Raw genomic sequence first — 15500 nt, 5'->3', positions numbered from 1 at the left:
TAAAACTACCTGTACAACTGTTACCTGTTTCAGAAAACACCACACTTCATATACATGTGTAAATCCTTGAATAAAACCAAGATTCGATTGAGATTCTTGCTGGTGAGGGTCTCCAGCGCACGTCACCGCCGTGACGTCATAGAACACGTGACGTCATGGCTGAGTTGATGACGTTTCACTGAACTATCCTTAGTTTGTCTCTCATCCTTGGTGGGCACGAGAGCAAGTGATATAGTTGTGCACGTAGGCGCAACATCCAGCTTTGGATTGAAATTTATGATAGAGATAGTAGGACGGAACAGAGTAGAGATGGCTGTCAGTAGCCTCTGAGACCTGTGTTTCAGTGAGGAAGAGAAGGTGAGGTTTAGAGGAGGAGAGATGGTGCTCCACGGTATAGAAATTGGAACGAAGACCGCGAATGTTGCAGAAATTGATGAAAAAGAGGTCTGAGGAGTTATCAAGACACCTCTCAAGTCGGCAACCGAAGGGGGAGTCCTTCCTGTGGGAATCAATGGTCCCCCCCAGGCGGGTACTCCGAGGCTTTGTTTATAAACGTTATTTTGAATTTGAATTTTTTGAGGAAATGGTGTGTGTTGCGTGTATGAAGTGTGGTGTGGAAAGAAAGAGGATTTGTCGTTAGAGAGCATGCTGAACTACTCTCTGGTGTCGATGAGACAAAAAGGAAACGGAAAATGAGGGCATGGGAAGGGTCTTTGGAGGGCTTCAGCACCTTCCTCGCTTCTCATATATACTTCACCGGGAATGGCTTACGCCCGCTTCGGTAGGTGTCTTCCTACCTACTCTTACTACTACTACTACTACTACTACTGCTACTACTACTACTATACTACTACTACTACTCTTACTACTGCTACTACTACAACTACTAAATAACTACTACTATTACTACTACTGCTACACACACACACACACACACACACACACACACATCCACAGACGCATACACCAAGGGTGCACACACACACACACACACACACACACACACACACACACACACACACACACACTCAAACTAAAGTTTGCACCAAAATGTGCAGCGGTGCAGCATATATAATTCACGGAAGAAAAATAAATACGCTCTACAAATCTGCATGCAAGCAACAAATGATTACTTGTGCCAGACATGTCCAGTTTGAGCGTGGTCTAAAAATAGAACAGGAAGGGAAAAGTTATCCCGGAAAGGCTTCACTGTATACACGGCAGTTGTGTCCGGGGGTTGTGTGGGTTTGAACACTCCATGAAGGTTTCGACACTCATGAAGGTTTGGACACAGCACATCCTCAGGTATGTCTGTCCCGCCGCCGCGGTGTACCTGGTGGCCACGCAGGTGTGCAGCAGCTTCCTTAAGGCCGGTGAGGCCGAGCGCCATCCGGGGTGGGGCGGCACGGGGCCCGACACTCCGTCCTGCCGCGCCCTCTTCACCATCAAGGACGTCGCCCGCCGCCACGCAGCCAACGTCAGCCTCTTCATACACGACCTTCAAGGATATTCGCCTCCTCACAAGCTCAGTGGAGACTGGAGGGCGCGGGCACAACCCGGCCCCGACCCCAGCCGCGGCTCCGGCAGCTTCGCCGCGGCCGCTGGGGCGGTGCGGCAGCTGCTCCTGAAGATAAACTCGCCGTCAGGAGCGTCCACGGCAGACTACTCCCCGCTGGCCGCCCTCCTTCCCTCCGTGCTGGCCCGCCAGGCAGGGGACGGGGGCAGCGCCCCGACGATCACCACCACCACCACCACCAGGATCGGCGCCGCCGGTGGGCTGCTGCCCTACGTGCCGTGCCTAATAGCGACCTATGCTGACCCCGCCTCCGCCGCCGCCTGCTTCAGGGAGAGGCTGAGAAAGGATGACTCCTTATGGATCTTCTTCATGGGAGACTCCAAGATTAGGAATCTCTTTTATGAGTTTCTCGCCAGAACAGACGATGAGCTCCACTTCATTGTCAAACTTCCCGTAAGTCTCAAAGACTATCGATTAATTACATCTATAAAAATAAAACTTTTATGCTGTGTATTATAACAAAATGTTCAGAAAACTCTGAAGCAAACTTTAATCTTCACCAATTCCTTTCAACGTACAGTTTGTCTCTTCTTATTCGTAGAACGGCAGCAACTTCACCTTGCAGCAGAGCAAAGTTGCGGTTCTCAATTTGGATAAAGAAGTTTCCTCCGTGGAGCTGCCTGGACTGCGTGTATCTTTCCAGTAAGTGTTGTGAGGTGCAGGACACCAGGCGAAGAGCGCTGCACAGAAACAGTATAACTCTCCCTTGACCCTGCGGCAATACCCTGGGGTCTTAATGGTTTGTTTGGGTGCTCCGACAAATAATGGAAGTCACGGAAGTATGGCAAATGGTAGAAATAATAACCATTTCAATTAACAAACACTAGAAATGTTCTTGAAAAGGATGAACAGGAACTTACAAAATTATGTTCTCCAGAGATCAGTTGCAATACATCAGAAGTTTCGAAATACCTAATTACTCATAAATATCCGTCCCTGTTCATCAAAATACCCAACTTCTCTTTCAAACTCTCAGACACGGTATTTAAAGAAAGTCTGACTCGGTCAACCACTCTTCTGTCTGTGAACTATTTCTTGCTAATATCAGTGACTGTTTATTAATCTGACTTACTCTTACTTGTCGGGTCACAACCCACCACTAACGGGCTGGGGCCAACCAACAGGTCCCATCCAGAAAACTACCGGCGCTTTAGGCAAAGACATATAAAGAAAAAAAAAAAAAACTAATCTCTCACAGAAACTTCGCCCAAGAAGCCACTCATCCTTTCCTTTTAAAAATACCAATAAATGAGGTGCAACTTTTATACGTAAAAAGGAAAAGAACTGCACGAAACAAGGCAAGTGAAGTCAATCTGATGCCAAAGACTGTTTAACTTTAACAACACGTTTTCTTGATGTGTGTTTCTAGAAAATACATCATCATATAAACTTTGACGCCGATGCCGTTTTTAGCGCTAATTTATGCCACTGTTTCTAGGCCGGGCCTAACTCTGTGCACACTTCGAAGGGCGAAGACGCACACGAACTTCATGTCTGACTCCTGACTAGTGGCCGCCGCGCTGACACCACGAAATGAGCCAAAAGAACCCTTGCTTTAAATCCTTGAGACGAGAAAACAACAAAGAGAAACTTATCGCCAAAATAGAATTGGAGATGATTATACCACGCGGCAATTACGCTACCGTATAATAACACAAATATACATTCACTACAAAGCGGTGAAAATGATTGACAAGAACTATTTGTAGCCTAAAAATAAAACCTGGCAAAATATCTTAACTATCGTTTCTAAGAAGAGTAAATGTGTGCGACTTTAAGAAAGCCTTGAAACATGGAAACATGGAAACATTTAATCTGCTCGACAGCCTCTCGACATTGAGGAGTAGATGAAAGCACCTCGATATTGAGGAGCAGATGAAAGCAACTCAATATTCAGTTTACTCCCGACGCAGCGAAGTGACGGTCGATTCTATATTTGAAGGAGTTGATAGTATTCGCATTTACTACTTCTGAAGGAAGATTGTTCCAGTGACGGATGACTCGGTTTGAAATGTCTGTGTTACATCGCTTAGACTGAATGGGTAAACCGTTATTTCTAGTTCTTAGGTTGGTTTGCAATTCAAAGAAATTGGAGTAATCGACGTTATTGAATTTTTTCAGATACTTGAAGACTTGAATCATATCTCCTCGTAGGCGTCTTTTCTCTAATGTAAAGAGATTGAGTCGCTTGAGTCGTTCCTCGTACGGTTGAGCCCTTAAGGTTGGTATCATTTTCGTGGCGCGTCGCTGAATCCTTTCCAGTAAATCAATGTCCTTTCTGTAATTAGGAGACCAGAACTGTACTGCATACTCGAGGTGCGGTCTTACCATGGAATTATACAAGGATAGCATCACGTCTGGCGTTTTACACTCGAAGTTCCTCGCTATGAACCCGAGCATAGTGTTGGCTTTGTTGCTGTTTTACAGTGATTCGCGTGTTTCAGGTCACTGCTGATAGTGACTCAAGATCCTTTTCCTCCTGCATCGCTTGCAGAGGTCTCCCATTCATGATGTATGTTGTGTTTTATTTCTGGACCCAATGTGCATGACTTTGCATTTGTCAACATTAAAGACATTTGCCATTTTCCGACCATTCGATAATGTGATTGAGGTCTTTCTGAATGATTTCCACCTTAGTGTCATCAGCAAATTTCGATATTGTGGATTTCAGTCCTGCTTCGAGGTCGTTGATATATATGATGAGAATGGGTCCCAGGCACTCCACTAGTGACTGGAAGCCAATCAGGCTGTCCGTTGAGTAGTACTCGTTGTTTTCTTTCTGAAGTCCAGGTATATAACATCACTGGGGATGTGGGCATCCCAGTTCTTATATATGAAGAAGTCTAATAAATTCGTTAGGCAGGAGCGCTTGTTTCTGAAGCCATGCTGGGTGTCGGATTACATTATTGTCTTCTAGAAACTTTTTTCCTGCCACTGATGTCAAACTTATGGGCTTTGTCTCCCTTTTGAAAATTGGTGTTACGTTCGCCATCTTCCAGTCTTCCGGGACCTTTTTCAATTGAACAGACTGGTTGAATATGGGACAAACCGTCAGGTCCTGTTGACTTGTTCGTGTCGAGTTTATCCAAATACTCTTTCACTTCTTGGTCGCATATTGAGTCAATTTTCAGGGGCGTGATTGCATGGTTTCGATGTTTTCGACTGTGAATACGGATGCGAAGTTACTGTTGAGGATTCTGGCCATCTGTTTACTGTCCTGAGTTGCAGCTCCAGTCTCGTCTGTCTTTTACTTTCTTTTCGATCTGATGTATGTTTTTGAGTTTGTCTTGATGTCACGCGCTATTTGTTTTCGTAGTTGCGTTTACTACTCCGAATAAGGGTGCGACAAGCTCTGAGGCTGTTGTGGTACTGAGAACGGGCTTCTTTTTAAGTTTACCGCCCTTTTTATTTCTCTGGTCATCCACGGTGGATCTACGGCACCATTTACTCGCCTGGGTTTCGTCGGCACTAAGCTTATCTTTGAAGTTGTTCCACACGTTGTCGATTGTATTGTCGGTTAGGTGAAGTTGGTCCCAGGTCGCAGAGGAAGCAGCTCACGGGCTAGGTTGAAATTTGCTTTTTGTAGTCGGGTATCACTGACGGATTGTCTACGAGTTTGTGACTTATGTTGACATTGAAACGGATTAAGTGGTGATCGCAACCGTTAATTTTTCACCAACTTCACAGTCGCGAATGAGGTCCAGGTCCAGCAGATTGTTTTCTCTTGTTGGTTGAGTTCCACCATTTCTATAAGCCTGTTACCCTCTTGATCTGCCTGTATACGGTCGCAAGTGTTAGTTTCTTATTATTCGTCCTGTTTGTCTACCTCCTTTCTTGTGCATTCGATTTTTGGAGTTGTTCAGATACTAGATGTGCAGAGTTTGATGGCTACCACATCTGGTTTCTCCCTAATTTCGTCCTTTTTGGGTAATAGACTGCGTGCATTTGTGTACAAAATGGAAATGTGACTACTGGTTTGGCCGCGTCGTGTTGAATGAGTTCGCTTGTCGGAGGCGTCGTTGGTTACACAGTTTCTTGCAAGCCGCATCGACGCTACGGTTCGGTTGATCAAGGGTTGCCTTTGCCTTGCCCTCGCCTCCAGTTTTTTGAATAGCTTTTCGAGAAGCTTTCAACTGCATCGTTCAGGAGCTAACGATCACTAACGAAAGACCACTGATAATCTGTTTTTATTAAGACGCAGCTCAGACCACGGGGACAGTACTTGTTAGGCGCGACCAGTCAGAAAATGTTAGTCATGAATAAAATGTAACAAAAGCAAACAATGCACACCGAATGTACGCGAGCAACTTATGCAGTAGCATTATAAGTTTTTTGTCATAATGATAATACCGTTTTCTTTCCCATGACCTTTACCCTGCTGTTTGTGCTGCACAGGTTCCGGACGTTCGAAAACACAGCCGTGGCAGATATGAGGACCAGAATGGAGGTGCGGCAGCTGGCGCGGTGGGCGGCGGGGCTGGAGGCGCCGCCACACCTGCTGGTGCTGGGTAGGCTCTCACACGCTGCCGCACAACACACTCACACACTCATCATCTCTCCCTTATGACACTTGGTGTGTGAAGTCTTACACGGCGCCTTCGTTGCTCGCAACTACAGCATTCATATTACACAGAAAGTATTACACGGCGCCTTCACACACACACACACACACACACACACACACACACACACACACGCACACTCATCGTCTCTTCCTTATAACACTTGGTGTGTGAATCTTACACGGCGCCTTCGTTGTTTAGCAACTATTGCGGTCATATTACAGAGACAACACACTAGAAGCCCTTTGCGGGATGACTAAAACGCTATCAGCCTTACGACCAGTTTACAAGTTGGCTGGGACACCGGAAGCCTGCCAGACGCTACTGGTTTACACTTGATGTTTTCCTGAGCCAGAATGTTGCATGTTTCCATTGCTGTGGCGCCTAAAATGAAGCACATTCCACAGAAAGAGTGAGGAGAAGGATGGAGCAGAATTAAGAAACAATTTTTAAGCCCCGTTCACACAGTGCTGACTCTGGGCCAGGAGAGCTCAGCGACTTTTCCGCCCCCTTCACACTGTGCCGAATTAGTATCCGGCGATCGTTTCTAGACCTCTTTCCGACAATGTGCGACCCTTTCACATCAACATTTCACATCCAAGATCTCGTATATTCCGAGTCACTGGGTTGTTGTGGCTCAGAGTCGGCAAAAAAACACCGAAAACCTGGAAATAAAAGAAAACTCAAAAGGTTGGTTAGAGAATTCGGACAGGCAACGGATCTCGTGTGAATATTGTTCCATTAGCCTCCGTCACTGCTTCACAGATCCTTTGGGGTTCCTAAGTGTGAGTCCAATGACCTTGAGGAGGCCTTACAGCCCGTCTCCTACCCCCTCAGGCTACTCGTCGTGGATGCTTCAGAGTATGGCTTCTGCGGCTGGTCCGCTCCTCCACGATACACTCGACTTCCTGAAGGACATGAATAAGGTGGTGGTGCCTCTTCTGCAGCAGGTACGCCAACCTTGACGAACAACAAATACTGTCCTCGCTTTTTTTTTTTTTAATCTGTATCGCATCAATCTCTTATGTTATGGCAAAGTAAGAAAATACTGACAATATGATTGCCATCAGACAAGTTCGCTACTTATCTTATATTTATTGTTTTATGTATATAACTTTTCATATAATACTTTCAGATCAGCCAGAGAACTCGAGTGGTAGTAACGTCCCAGAGCAGGTACAAGAATCACGCAGACGTTGGAGAGAGACTGATACGAAAAGCATTTCTTGCCGATCCAATCTATGACTGGAGCGAGGCCGCGTTCCTGCACTATCTGCGGCAGCACCCACGACAGCCGCCACAACCTTCACCGCCTCGTGCATCCTCTGCGAGGGTTACGAAGAAACGAGGGAGCCACCACGGCGGAGGGCCCCGAGACCACCTGGTGCCCAGGGCGGACGACGGCGGAGTGTGGTGGTGGGACACGATTCTGCCACTGAGCCTGGCGGAGAGCAGCGAGTGTGAGGAGCTGTTCCTCAGTGGTCTGACACATCACTCTTTGTACACCAGCGAATTCCTCAGGTGTAAAGACGACATCCACGCAAGCACCGTCACCCTGAAAGACCAGGTCACGATGCTGCTCAACCTGGTGTGCAACTCCGTGCTGGGGGGACTCGAGAGGACACAGCAGGGAGGCCTCGAGGGGCTGTGCTGTGGTTAACGACGAGGAACGCAGCAGGGAGGCCTCGAGGGGTTGAGCTGTGGTTAACGACGAGGAACGCAGCAGGGAGGCCTCGAGGGGTTGAGCTGTGGTTAACGACGAGGAACGCAGCAGGGAGGCCTCGAGGGGCTGTGCTGTGCCTGAGAGATAGATAGAGATAGATAGATAGTTGAATGAATGGATGGAAAGATAGGAAGATAAACTGATAAAAAGTCGGATGGCTGAATAGCCAACCATCTGACTGATGGACTATTTGATAAAGACAAGCTGGCGGGTCAGCGGTCAGCGCACACGTGTAAAACGGTGGATCTCCGTCGATGGTAGACTGCTCTCAACCATCGCCAAATGCCTGAAGATCGCAGCTTGTACATATTTTGTCTGTCTACCTCTTCTTGGTCTTCAGTTCCCTCTAGTTGATCGACTGGATCAAACATGAGCCGAACAGAATCACGAGGATCGGCCATGCCGCAAACAGGCTTGGCGCACAACCAGTGGCCCTCGAGATGCTCGAGACGCGCAGCCCCACGCGGCAGAAAAAACAACACAGAGGGAAGCCACCAACCAATGAAAGGACGCGGTGCTTCATGAATGTTTTTCTTCTCAATTTTCTTATTCTGTACAAAAAATACTTTCATTAAATAATTAAACAGATTCAACATGCGGCATGTGATTTGTAAAATAAGACAAAAATATGTATATTAGTCAGGTCAATGATGAGCTCCGGGGTACAGCATGAACCAAGCAAAATGGCGCGGCTATAAACACTTGTCTGCGCGTTTACGGAAATCGGACCATCAGGCCCCACAAAGTAAGCCTACCGGCGCCATGGAGGAAACGGAAATATATTTACAGGATGATTACAAAAGTGTAACGATTTTAAACGTCTGTTATTTCTTTGTATTTTCACCTACCTTCTTTTTATTTTCAGATTTTGGTGATTGGATGATGTCAGCTACGACTGCAATGGTTTTGACCCCAGAACTAAAAGGTAACGTATTAAAAAAACTGGCAAGTAGAAATATATGTTCGTGTCCGTCGTTGATTCTGCCAGGAGTTTAATGTCGACACGCGCGATGCACCCACAAATGGTTATTAAGAACTTGAAAGCAAAACAGAACACAAACACTGATGCCATCTATAACTCAGCCATCAGAGGTCCGAAAAAGCTCCACCGCCACCGCTCCCAAGTGTAAGAAATCTCCCCTTCAAGTGTGTTACACGTAACAATGAGAAAGGAAGTTTATGCCTCATAGATATTATGAAAGGGAGCAGCTTCAGTTCCTTTTTCATGACCCGTAACACGCCTGAGGAGGAGATTTCTAATTCTGGAGCGGCGGCACTGGGACTTTTTCGGGCCTCTGATGGCTGAGTTAGGCATGGCATCAATGTTGGCTTAATTCATTGTAACTGATGATGGACGTCCACTGTTGTCCTTGTGTGTGCTGTGAACAGTACTTTTATTTTCAAAGCGCTTGACAACTCTCAGTTCGATATCGTTTTTGGGTGCATCACGTGAGTGGATATTGAACTTCTGGCAGAATCAACGACGGACACTGACATATAATTTTTCCTCATACCAGAATTTGATGATTTTAACTTTTAGTTCTGGGATCAAAACCATTGCACTCGTAAATTGATATAATTCAATTACCATAACCTGATAATAAAAAGAGGGTTGGTGAAAGTGTAAAGAAACACCAGACGTTTGAAATCGTTACTTTTTAAATCACCCTGTATATCTATCTATCTTTTTTTTATTTTTTTATTTTTTTATTTTTTATTTTTTTTACAGGAAAGGAAGCAGCTCAAGGGTGTGAGCGCTGACCTCCGTCCAAGGGCTCAATGCATTCAGGCTAAAAATCGGGCAAACAGAGTACTTGGTTTCATCTCAAGGAGCGTAAGCAATAGGAGCGCTGAAGTCATCCTCAAACTCTACTTAGCACTAGTTAGACCTCATCTCGATTATGCAGTTCAGTTCTGGTCCCCCTACTATAGAATGGATATCAAGATGTTAGAATCTGTACAGAGGAGGATGACAAAGATGATTCAGGGGGTGAGAAACTTGCCTTAGGAAGACAGGCTGAAGCATTTAAATCTACACTCTCCACAAAGGAGAAAGTTGCGAGGAGACTTGATCGAAGTCTATAAATGGATGAAGGGCTTTAATAAAGGGGATGTCAATAAGATTTTGGAAGTAAAAGAGCCAGGTAGGACACGTAGCAATGGTTTTAAGTTAGACAAATTCAGATTCAACAAAGACATAGGCAAGAATTGGTTCACCAATAGAGTGGTGGATGAGTGGAACAGGCTTGGGAGCCATGTTGTGGGTGCCAATACCATAGATACATTCAAGAAGAGGTTAAATAAAGCCATGAATGGTGAGGTAAGGTGGGGTTGAGTGTACAGGAGCTGCCTAGTATAGGTCAACCGGCCTCTTGCAGACTCCTTACGTTCTTATGTTCTTCTTATAAAAAAAAAAAGTAGAAAAAAGCCCGATAAATGCTGCTCCTAAAAAAAGATAAAAGTAGAGAGTGGCCAAAAGAGAGGTCAAGTTCTGGTGGAGAGGTGTCCTGATAGCCTCCTCTTGAGAGTTCAAGTCATAGGCAGGAGGAAATACAGATGAAGGAAGGCTGTTCCAGAGTTTAACAATGACGGGGATGAAAGAAGGAAGATGCTGGTTAACTCTTGCATAAGGAGTTTGAACAATATAAGGATGAGTTAGAGTAGATAGTCGAGTGAAGTGGGGCCGCGGGAGGGGGGGAGCCATGCAGTTAGCAAGTTCAGAAAAGCAGTCAGCATGAAAATATCGATAGAAGATAGGAAGGGATGCAACATTGCGGCGTAATTTTAGAGGTACAAAACTGTTAGTAAGAGGAGGAGAGTTGATGAAACGAAGAGCCTTTCACTCCACTATGTCTAGTAGAGCTGTGTGAGTGAAGCCCCCCCACACGTGAGATGCATACTTCATACGAGGACAGATAAGGCCCCTGTATCTGTGCAGGGGAGAACTGGCGGAGACGATACAGAACGCCCAACCTCGAGGAAGCTGGTTTAGCGAGAGAAGAGATGTGAAGTTTCCAGCTAAGATTTTGAGTTAAGAATAGATCGAGGATGCTTAGTGTAGAAGGTGACAGCTGAGTGTTGTCCAAGAATAGGGGATAGGTGTTTAGAAGATTGTGTCGAATTGATAAGTGGAGATATTGAGTTTTTGAGGGATTGAAGGACCCTTTTGCTCCAATCAGAAATAAGAGCAAGATCTGAGGTCAAGCGTTCTGATGCCTCACGTCTGGAGTCTTGTAATTCCTGCTGAGAGGGTCTTCTGCTGAGAGAAGTTGAATAATGCAAAGTAGAGTCATCGGCGTATGAGTGGATAGGACAGTCCGTTTTGGAGAGATCATTGATGAATAACAGAAAAAGAGTGGGTGATAGGACAGAGCCCTGTGGGACACCACTGGTGATAGGTTTAGGGGAAGAACAGTGACCGTCTACCACAGCAGAGATAGAACGTCCGGAAAGGAAAGTGGAGGTGAAAGTACAGAGAAAGGGATAGAAACCGTAAGAGGGAAGTTTAGAAAGCAAAGACTTGTGCCAGACTTTGTCGAATGCGTTCGTAATGTCTAGAGCAACAGTGAAAGTTTCACCGAGACGGCTGAGAGTGGATGACCAAGAGTCAGTTAGAAAAGCAAGAAGATATCACCAGTAGACGTCCCTTGCGGAACCAATACTGGCGATCAGATAGAAGGTCAAAAGTGTATAGATGCTTATGAATCTTCCGGTTAAGGATAGATTCAAAAGCTTTAGAAAGACATGAAAGTAAAGCTACAGGTCGGATCCATCTATCTATCTATCTATCTCTATTTATTTATCTATCTATCTATCTATCTATCTATCTATCTATGTGTACATATATATACATATATATATATATATATATATATATATATATATATATATATATATATATATATATATATATATATATATATATATATATATATATATATATATATATATATATATATATATATATATATATATATATATATATATATATATATATATATATATATCATTATCATGCAGTTGCAGGACACAGGCGTTACCATTCGTTTGTGTTCTGTTTCTCTAATTTTCAGTTTCGATGTAAACTTTCCGTAAACTTCATTTCATCACACATCTATTGAAAGGCCTGATCTTAGGTGTTTTTATTGTAATTATTTTCAGGTCTGTTATTATCTGTTGTTCTCTCTCTTAAGACTTTAACTCTTATAAGAGGAGAGTGTCGAGACACCTCTCCTCCCGAAATTGACCTCTCTTTTGGCCACTCCTCTAAATTCTTTTTATACGGGCAGTGATGAGCGGGCTTCCTTTTCTCATGATTATTTACTTGCCCTTGAGCTCCTTCCTCTGATGTAACACACACACACACACACACACACACACACACCAGTAGCTCAGTGATTAGAGTTCACGGCCTGGCAAGCGGAGGATCAAGCACGGCTCAGGCCGGAATTTTTCCGCTGAGAAGTAGTGGTTACTGTCCCCCCTTGGGCAAGGGGGATAGAGTGTGTGGTGTGTGAAGGTCCCGGCAGTACCCAGAGATATACTAATGAGCCTTGCCTTTATCGGGAGGGTGCTTGCTGGCGATGGCGAGTCCAGCTCGTAATGAGGCCATGGTGAGTTACACACACACACACACACACACACACACACACACACACACACACTCAAACTAAAGCTTGCTACAAAATGTACTGCAGATTATTGGAAGGAAAATAAATAGGCTCTACAAATATGCATGCAAGCAGCAAGTGATTACTTGTGCCAGTTACGTCCAGTTTGAGCGTGGTCTAAAAATAGAACAGGAAGGGAAAAGTTATCCAGGAAAGGCTTCACTGTATACACGGCAATTGTGTCCGGGGGTTGTGTGGGTTTGAACACTCCATGAAGGTTTCGACACTCCATGAAGGTTTGGACACAGCACATCCTCAGGTATGTCTGTCCCGCCGCCGCGGTGTACCTGGTGGCCACGCAGGTGTGCAGCAGCTTCCTTAAGGCCGGTGAGGCCGAGCGCCATCAGGGGTGGGGCGGCACGGGGCCCGACACTCCGTCCTGCCGCGCCCTCTTCACCATCATGGACGTCGCCCGCCGCCACGCAGCCAACGTCAGCCTCTTCATACACGACCTTCAAGGGTACTCGCCTCCTCACAAGCTCAGTGGAGACTGGAGGGCGCGGGCACCCCCCGGCCACGGCCCCAGCGCTGGCCCAGGCTCTGGGAGCACCGCCACGGCAGCTGGGGCGGTGCGGCAGCTGCTAGTAAAAAGAAACTCACCGTCAGGAGCGTACACGGCAGACTACTTACCGCTGGCCGCCCTCCTTCCATCCGTGCTGGCCCGCCAGGCAGGGGGTGAGGGAAGCGCCCCGACGGTTACCGCCACCACCACCACCAGGATCGGCGCCGCCGGTGGGCTGCTGCCCTACGTGCCGTGCCTAATAGCTACCTATGCTGACCCCGCCTCCGCCACCGCCTGCTTCAGGGAGAGGCTGAGAAAGGATGACTCCTTATGGATCTTCTTCATGGGAGACTCTAAGATTAGGTTTCTCTTTTATGAGTTTCTCGCCAGAACAAACGATGAGCTCCACTACTCGGTCAAATTTCCCGTAAGTCTCAAAGACTATCGATTAATTACATTTGTTACCAAAAAAAATTGTGTTTATGCTGTATAATATGACAAATTTTCAGAAAACTCTGAAGCAAACTTTAATCTTCACCAATTCCTTTCAACGTACAGTTTGTCTCTTCTTATTCGTAGAACGGCAGCAGCTTCACCTTGCAGCAGAGCAAAGTCGCGAGTCTCTATATCGATAGAGAAGCTTCCAGCGTGGAGCTGCCTGGACTGCGTGTATATTTCCAGTAAGTGTTGAGAGGTGCAGGACACCAGGCGATGAGCGCTGCTCAGAAACAATATAACTCTCCCCTGACCCTGCGGCAATACCCTGGGGTCTTAACCCGGTAGCAGCGACGAGCCAAATTTGTGGCTTTACCGTGTACCAGCGACGGGTTAAATTTGTGCCATGATTTAGAACCGGTTTCACAGTCCAACACAGTGTCTTCGTAACAGCCTGAACCAAACTATAGAATCCCATACAGTCCAAACCGGTAAGGTCTTCGATGCCACACTAAATATACAAGACTTTTCCTGTATAGTTTCGTCAAATTAGTGAACTTAAATACAAACACCAGACACTATACAAGGAAATTTTGAAGGCTCTAGTATTGGTTTGGGAGCTTACTAACCCATCATGGGGAACTGTGAAACTGGCCCATAACCCCCCAAAAAAACAGATGATGCATAAACTGATCACAAATGCGTTCATGTATATTATGAAATGGTTTGCGTGGGTGATGATTTTTTCTCATTTTTCTCGCTTAGAGGGGCCTTTAAGAAACATGATCCCCGCAGCTACCGGGTTAATGGTTTGTTTGGGTGCTCCGACAAATGTTACCACCATCTTAATGGAAGTCACGGAAGTATGGCAAATGGTAGAAAGATAACTATTTCAATTGATATACATTAGAAATGCTTCTGAAAAGAGTGATCAGGAACATACAAAAATATGTTCTCAATAGATCAGTCGATCGGAATACATCATAAGTTTCGAAATTCCTAATTACTCATAAATCTCCGTCCCTGTTCATCAGTACACGCAACTTCTCTTTCAAACTCTCAGTCACGGTGTTTAAAGAAAGTCTGACGCGGCCAACCATTCTTCTGTCTGTGAACAATTTCTTGCTAATATCAGTGATTTTTTATTATTAAATCTGACTTACTCTTACTTGTCAGGTCACAACCCACCACTAACGGGCTGGGGCCAACCAACAGGTCCAATCAAGAAAACTACTGGCGCTATAGGAAAGGACGTATAAAAAAAAAAAACTCACAGAAACCTCGCCCAGGAATCCGCTCATCCTTTCCTTTTAGAAATACCAATAAATGAGGTGAAGCTTTTCTACGTAAAAGGACCAGAACTGCACGAAATAAAGCAAGTGGTGCCAATCTTAAACCAAAAACTGTTTGACTTTAACAACACATTTTCTTGAAGTGTGTTTCTAGAAAACATATCATCATATAAACTTTGACACCGATTCCGTTTATAGCGTTAATTAATGTTATTGTTTCTTGGCCGGGGCTAACACTGTGCACGCCTCGAACACCGAAGACGCGCATGAGCATCAGTAACAGGGTTAAAAGAGGGAGGGTTAGACCGATTTAATCCTACTGCGCAGACCTGTGACGTAGAGTGGGAGTGTGACCCTGTGGTAGGGAGACCTTGGGCAGGATACACCAAAAAGAAAACGTGAACCGAAGGGGAATCTATGGCAGACTTGCCTTACCTGCACATTCGCGCGCATACACATACCACGAAATGAACCAAAAGAACCCTTGCTCTAATTCCTTGAAGCGAGAAAACAACAAAGAGAAACTTTTCGCCAAAACAGAATTAGAGCTGAGTATACCACGCGGCAATTACGCTGCCGTTTAATAAGACAAAAAGTATTTGTAGCCTAAAAATAAAACATGGCAGAATATCTTAATTATTGTTTCTAAGAAGAGTAAATGTGCGCGACTTTAAGAAAGCCTTGAAGGAGCTAACGATCACTAACGAAAGACCACTGATAATCTGCTTTTATTAACACGC

At 45.3% G+C, this 15500-nt stretch overlaps 1 protein-coding gene across 1 annotated transcript; it reads left to right on the top strand.

Annotated features, from left to right (window-relative positions):
- The first annotated feature begins 1146 nt into the window (after window positions 1–1146).
- LOC126982608 (uncharacterized) lies at window positions 1147–13743 on the top strand. The gene is made up of 3 exons (XM_050834799.1): window positions 1147–1264; window positions 12749–13460; window positions 13613–13743. Exons 2-3 carry the CDS (start codon window positions 12762–12764, stop codon window positions 13715–13717), a joined length of 804 nt encoding a protein of 267 aa, XP_050690756.1. The 5' UTR covers window positions 1147–1264; window positions 12749–12761; the 3' UTR covers window positions 13718–13743.
- Window positions 13744–15500: the final 1757 nt, after the last annotated feature.

The sequence above is a fragment of the Eriocheir sinensis genome, chromosome 51, assembly GCF_024679095.1.
Source record: "Eriocheir sinensis breed Jianghai 21 chromosome 51, ASM2467909v1, whole genome shotgun sequence".
Classification (NCBI taxonomy): Eukaryota; Metazoa; Arthropoda; class Malacostraca; order Decapoda; family Varunidae; genus Eriocheir; species Eriocheir sinensis.
Note: the sequence above shows the minus strand (reverse complement) of the source record. Positions and strands in the feature narration are given on the sequence as shown.

Coding starts and splice junctions, on each gene's coding strand:
- LOC126982608 (XM_050834799.1), top strand. CDS start 12,762: ATGAAGGTTTGGACACAGCACATCCTCAGGTATGTCTGTCCCGCCGCC. Junction 13,461..13,612: donor ACTACTCGGTCAAATTTCCC/GTAAGTCTCAAA, acceptor TCTTATTCGTAG/AACGGCAGCAGCTTCACCTT.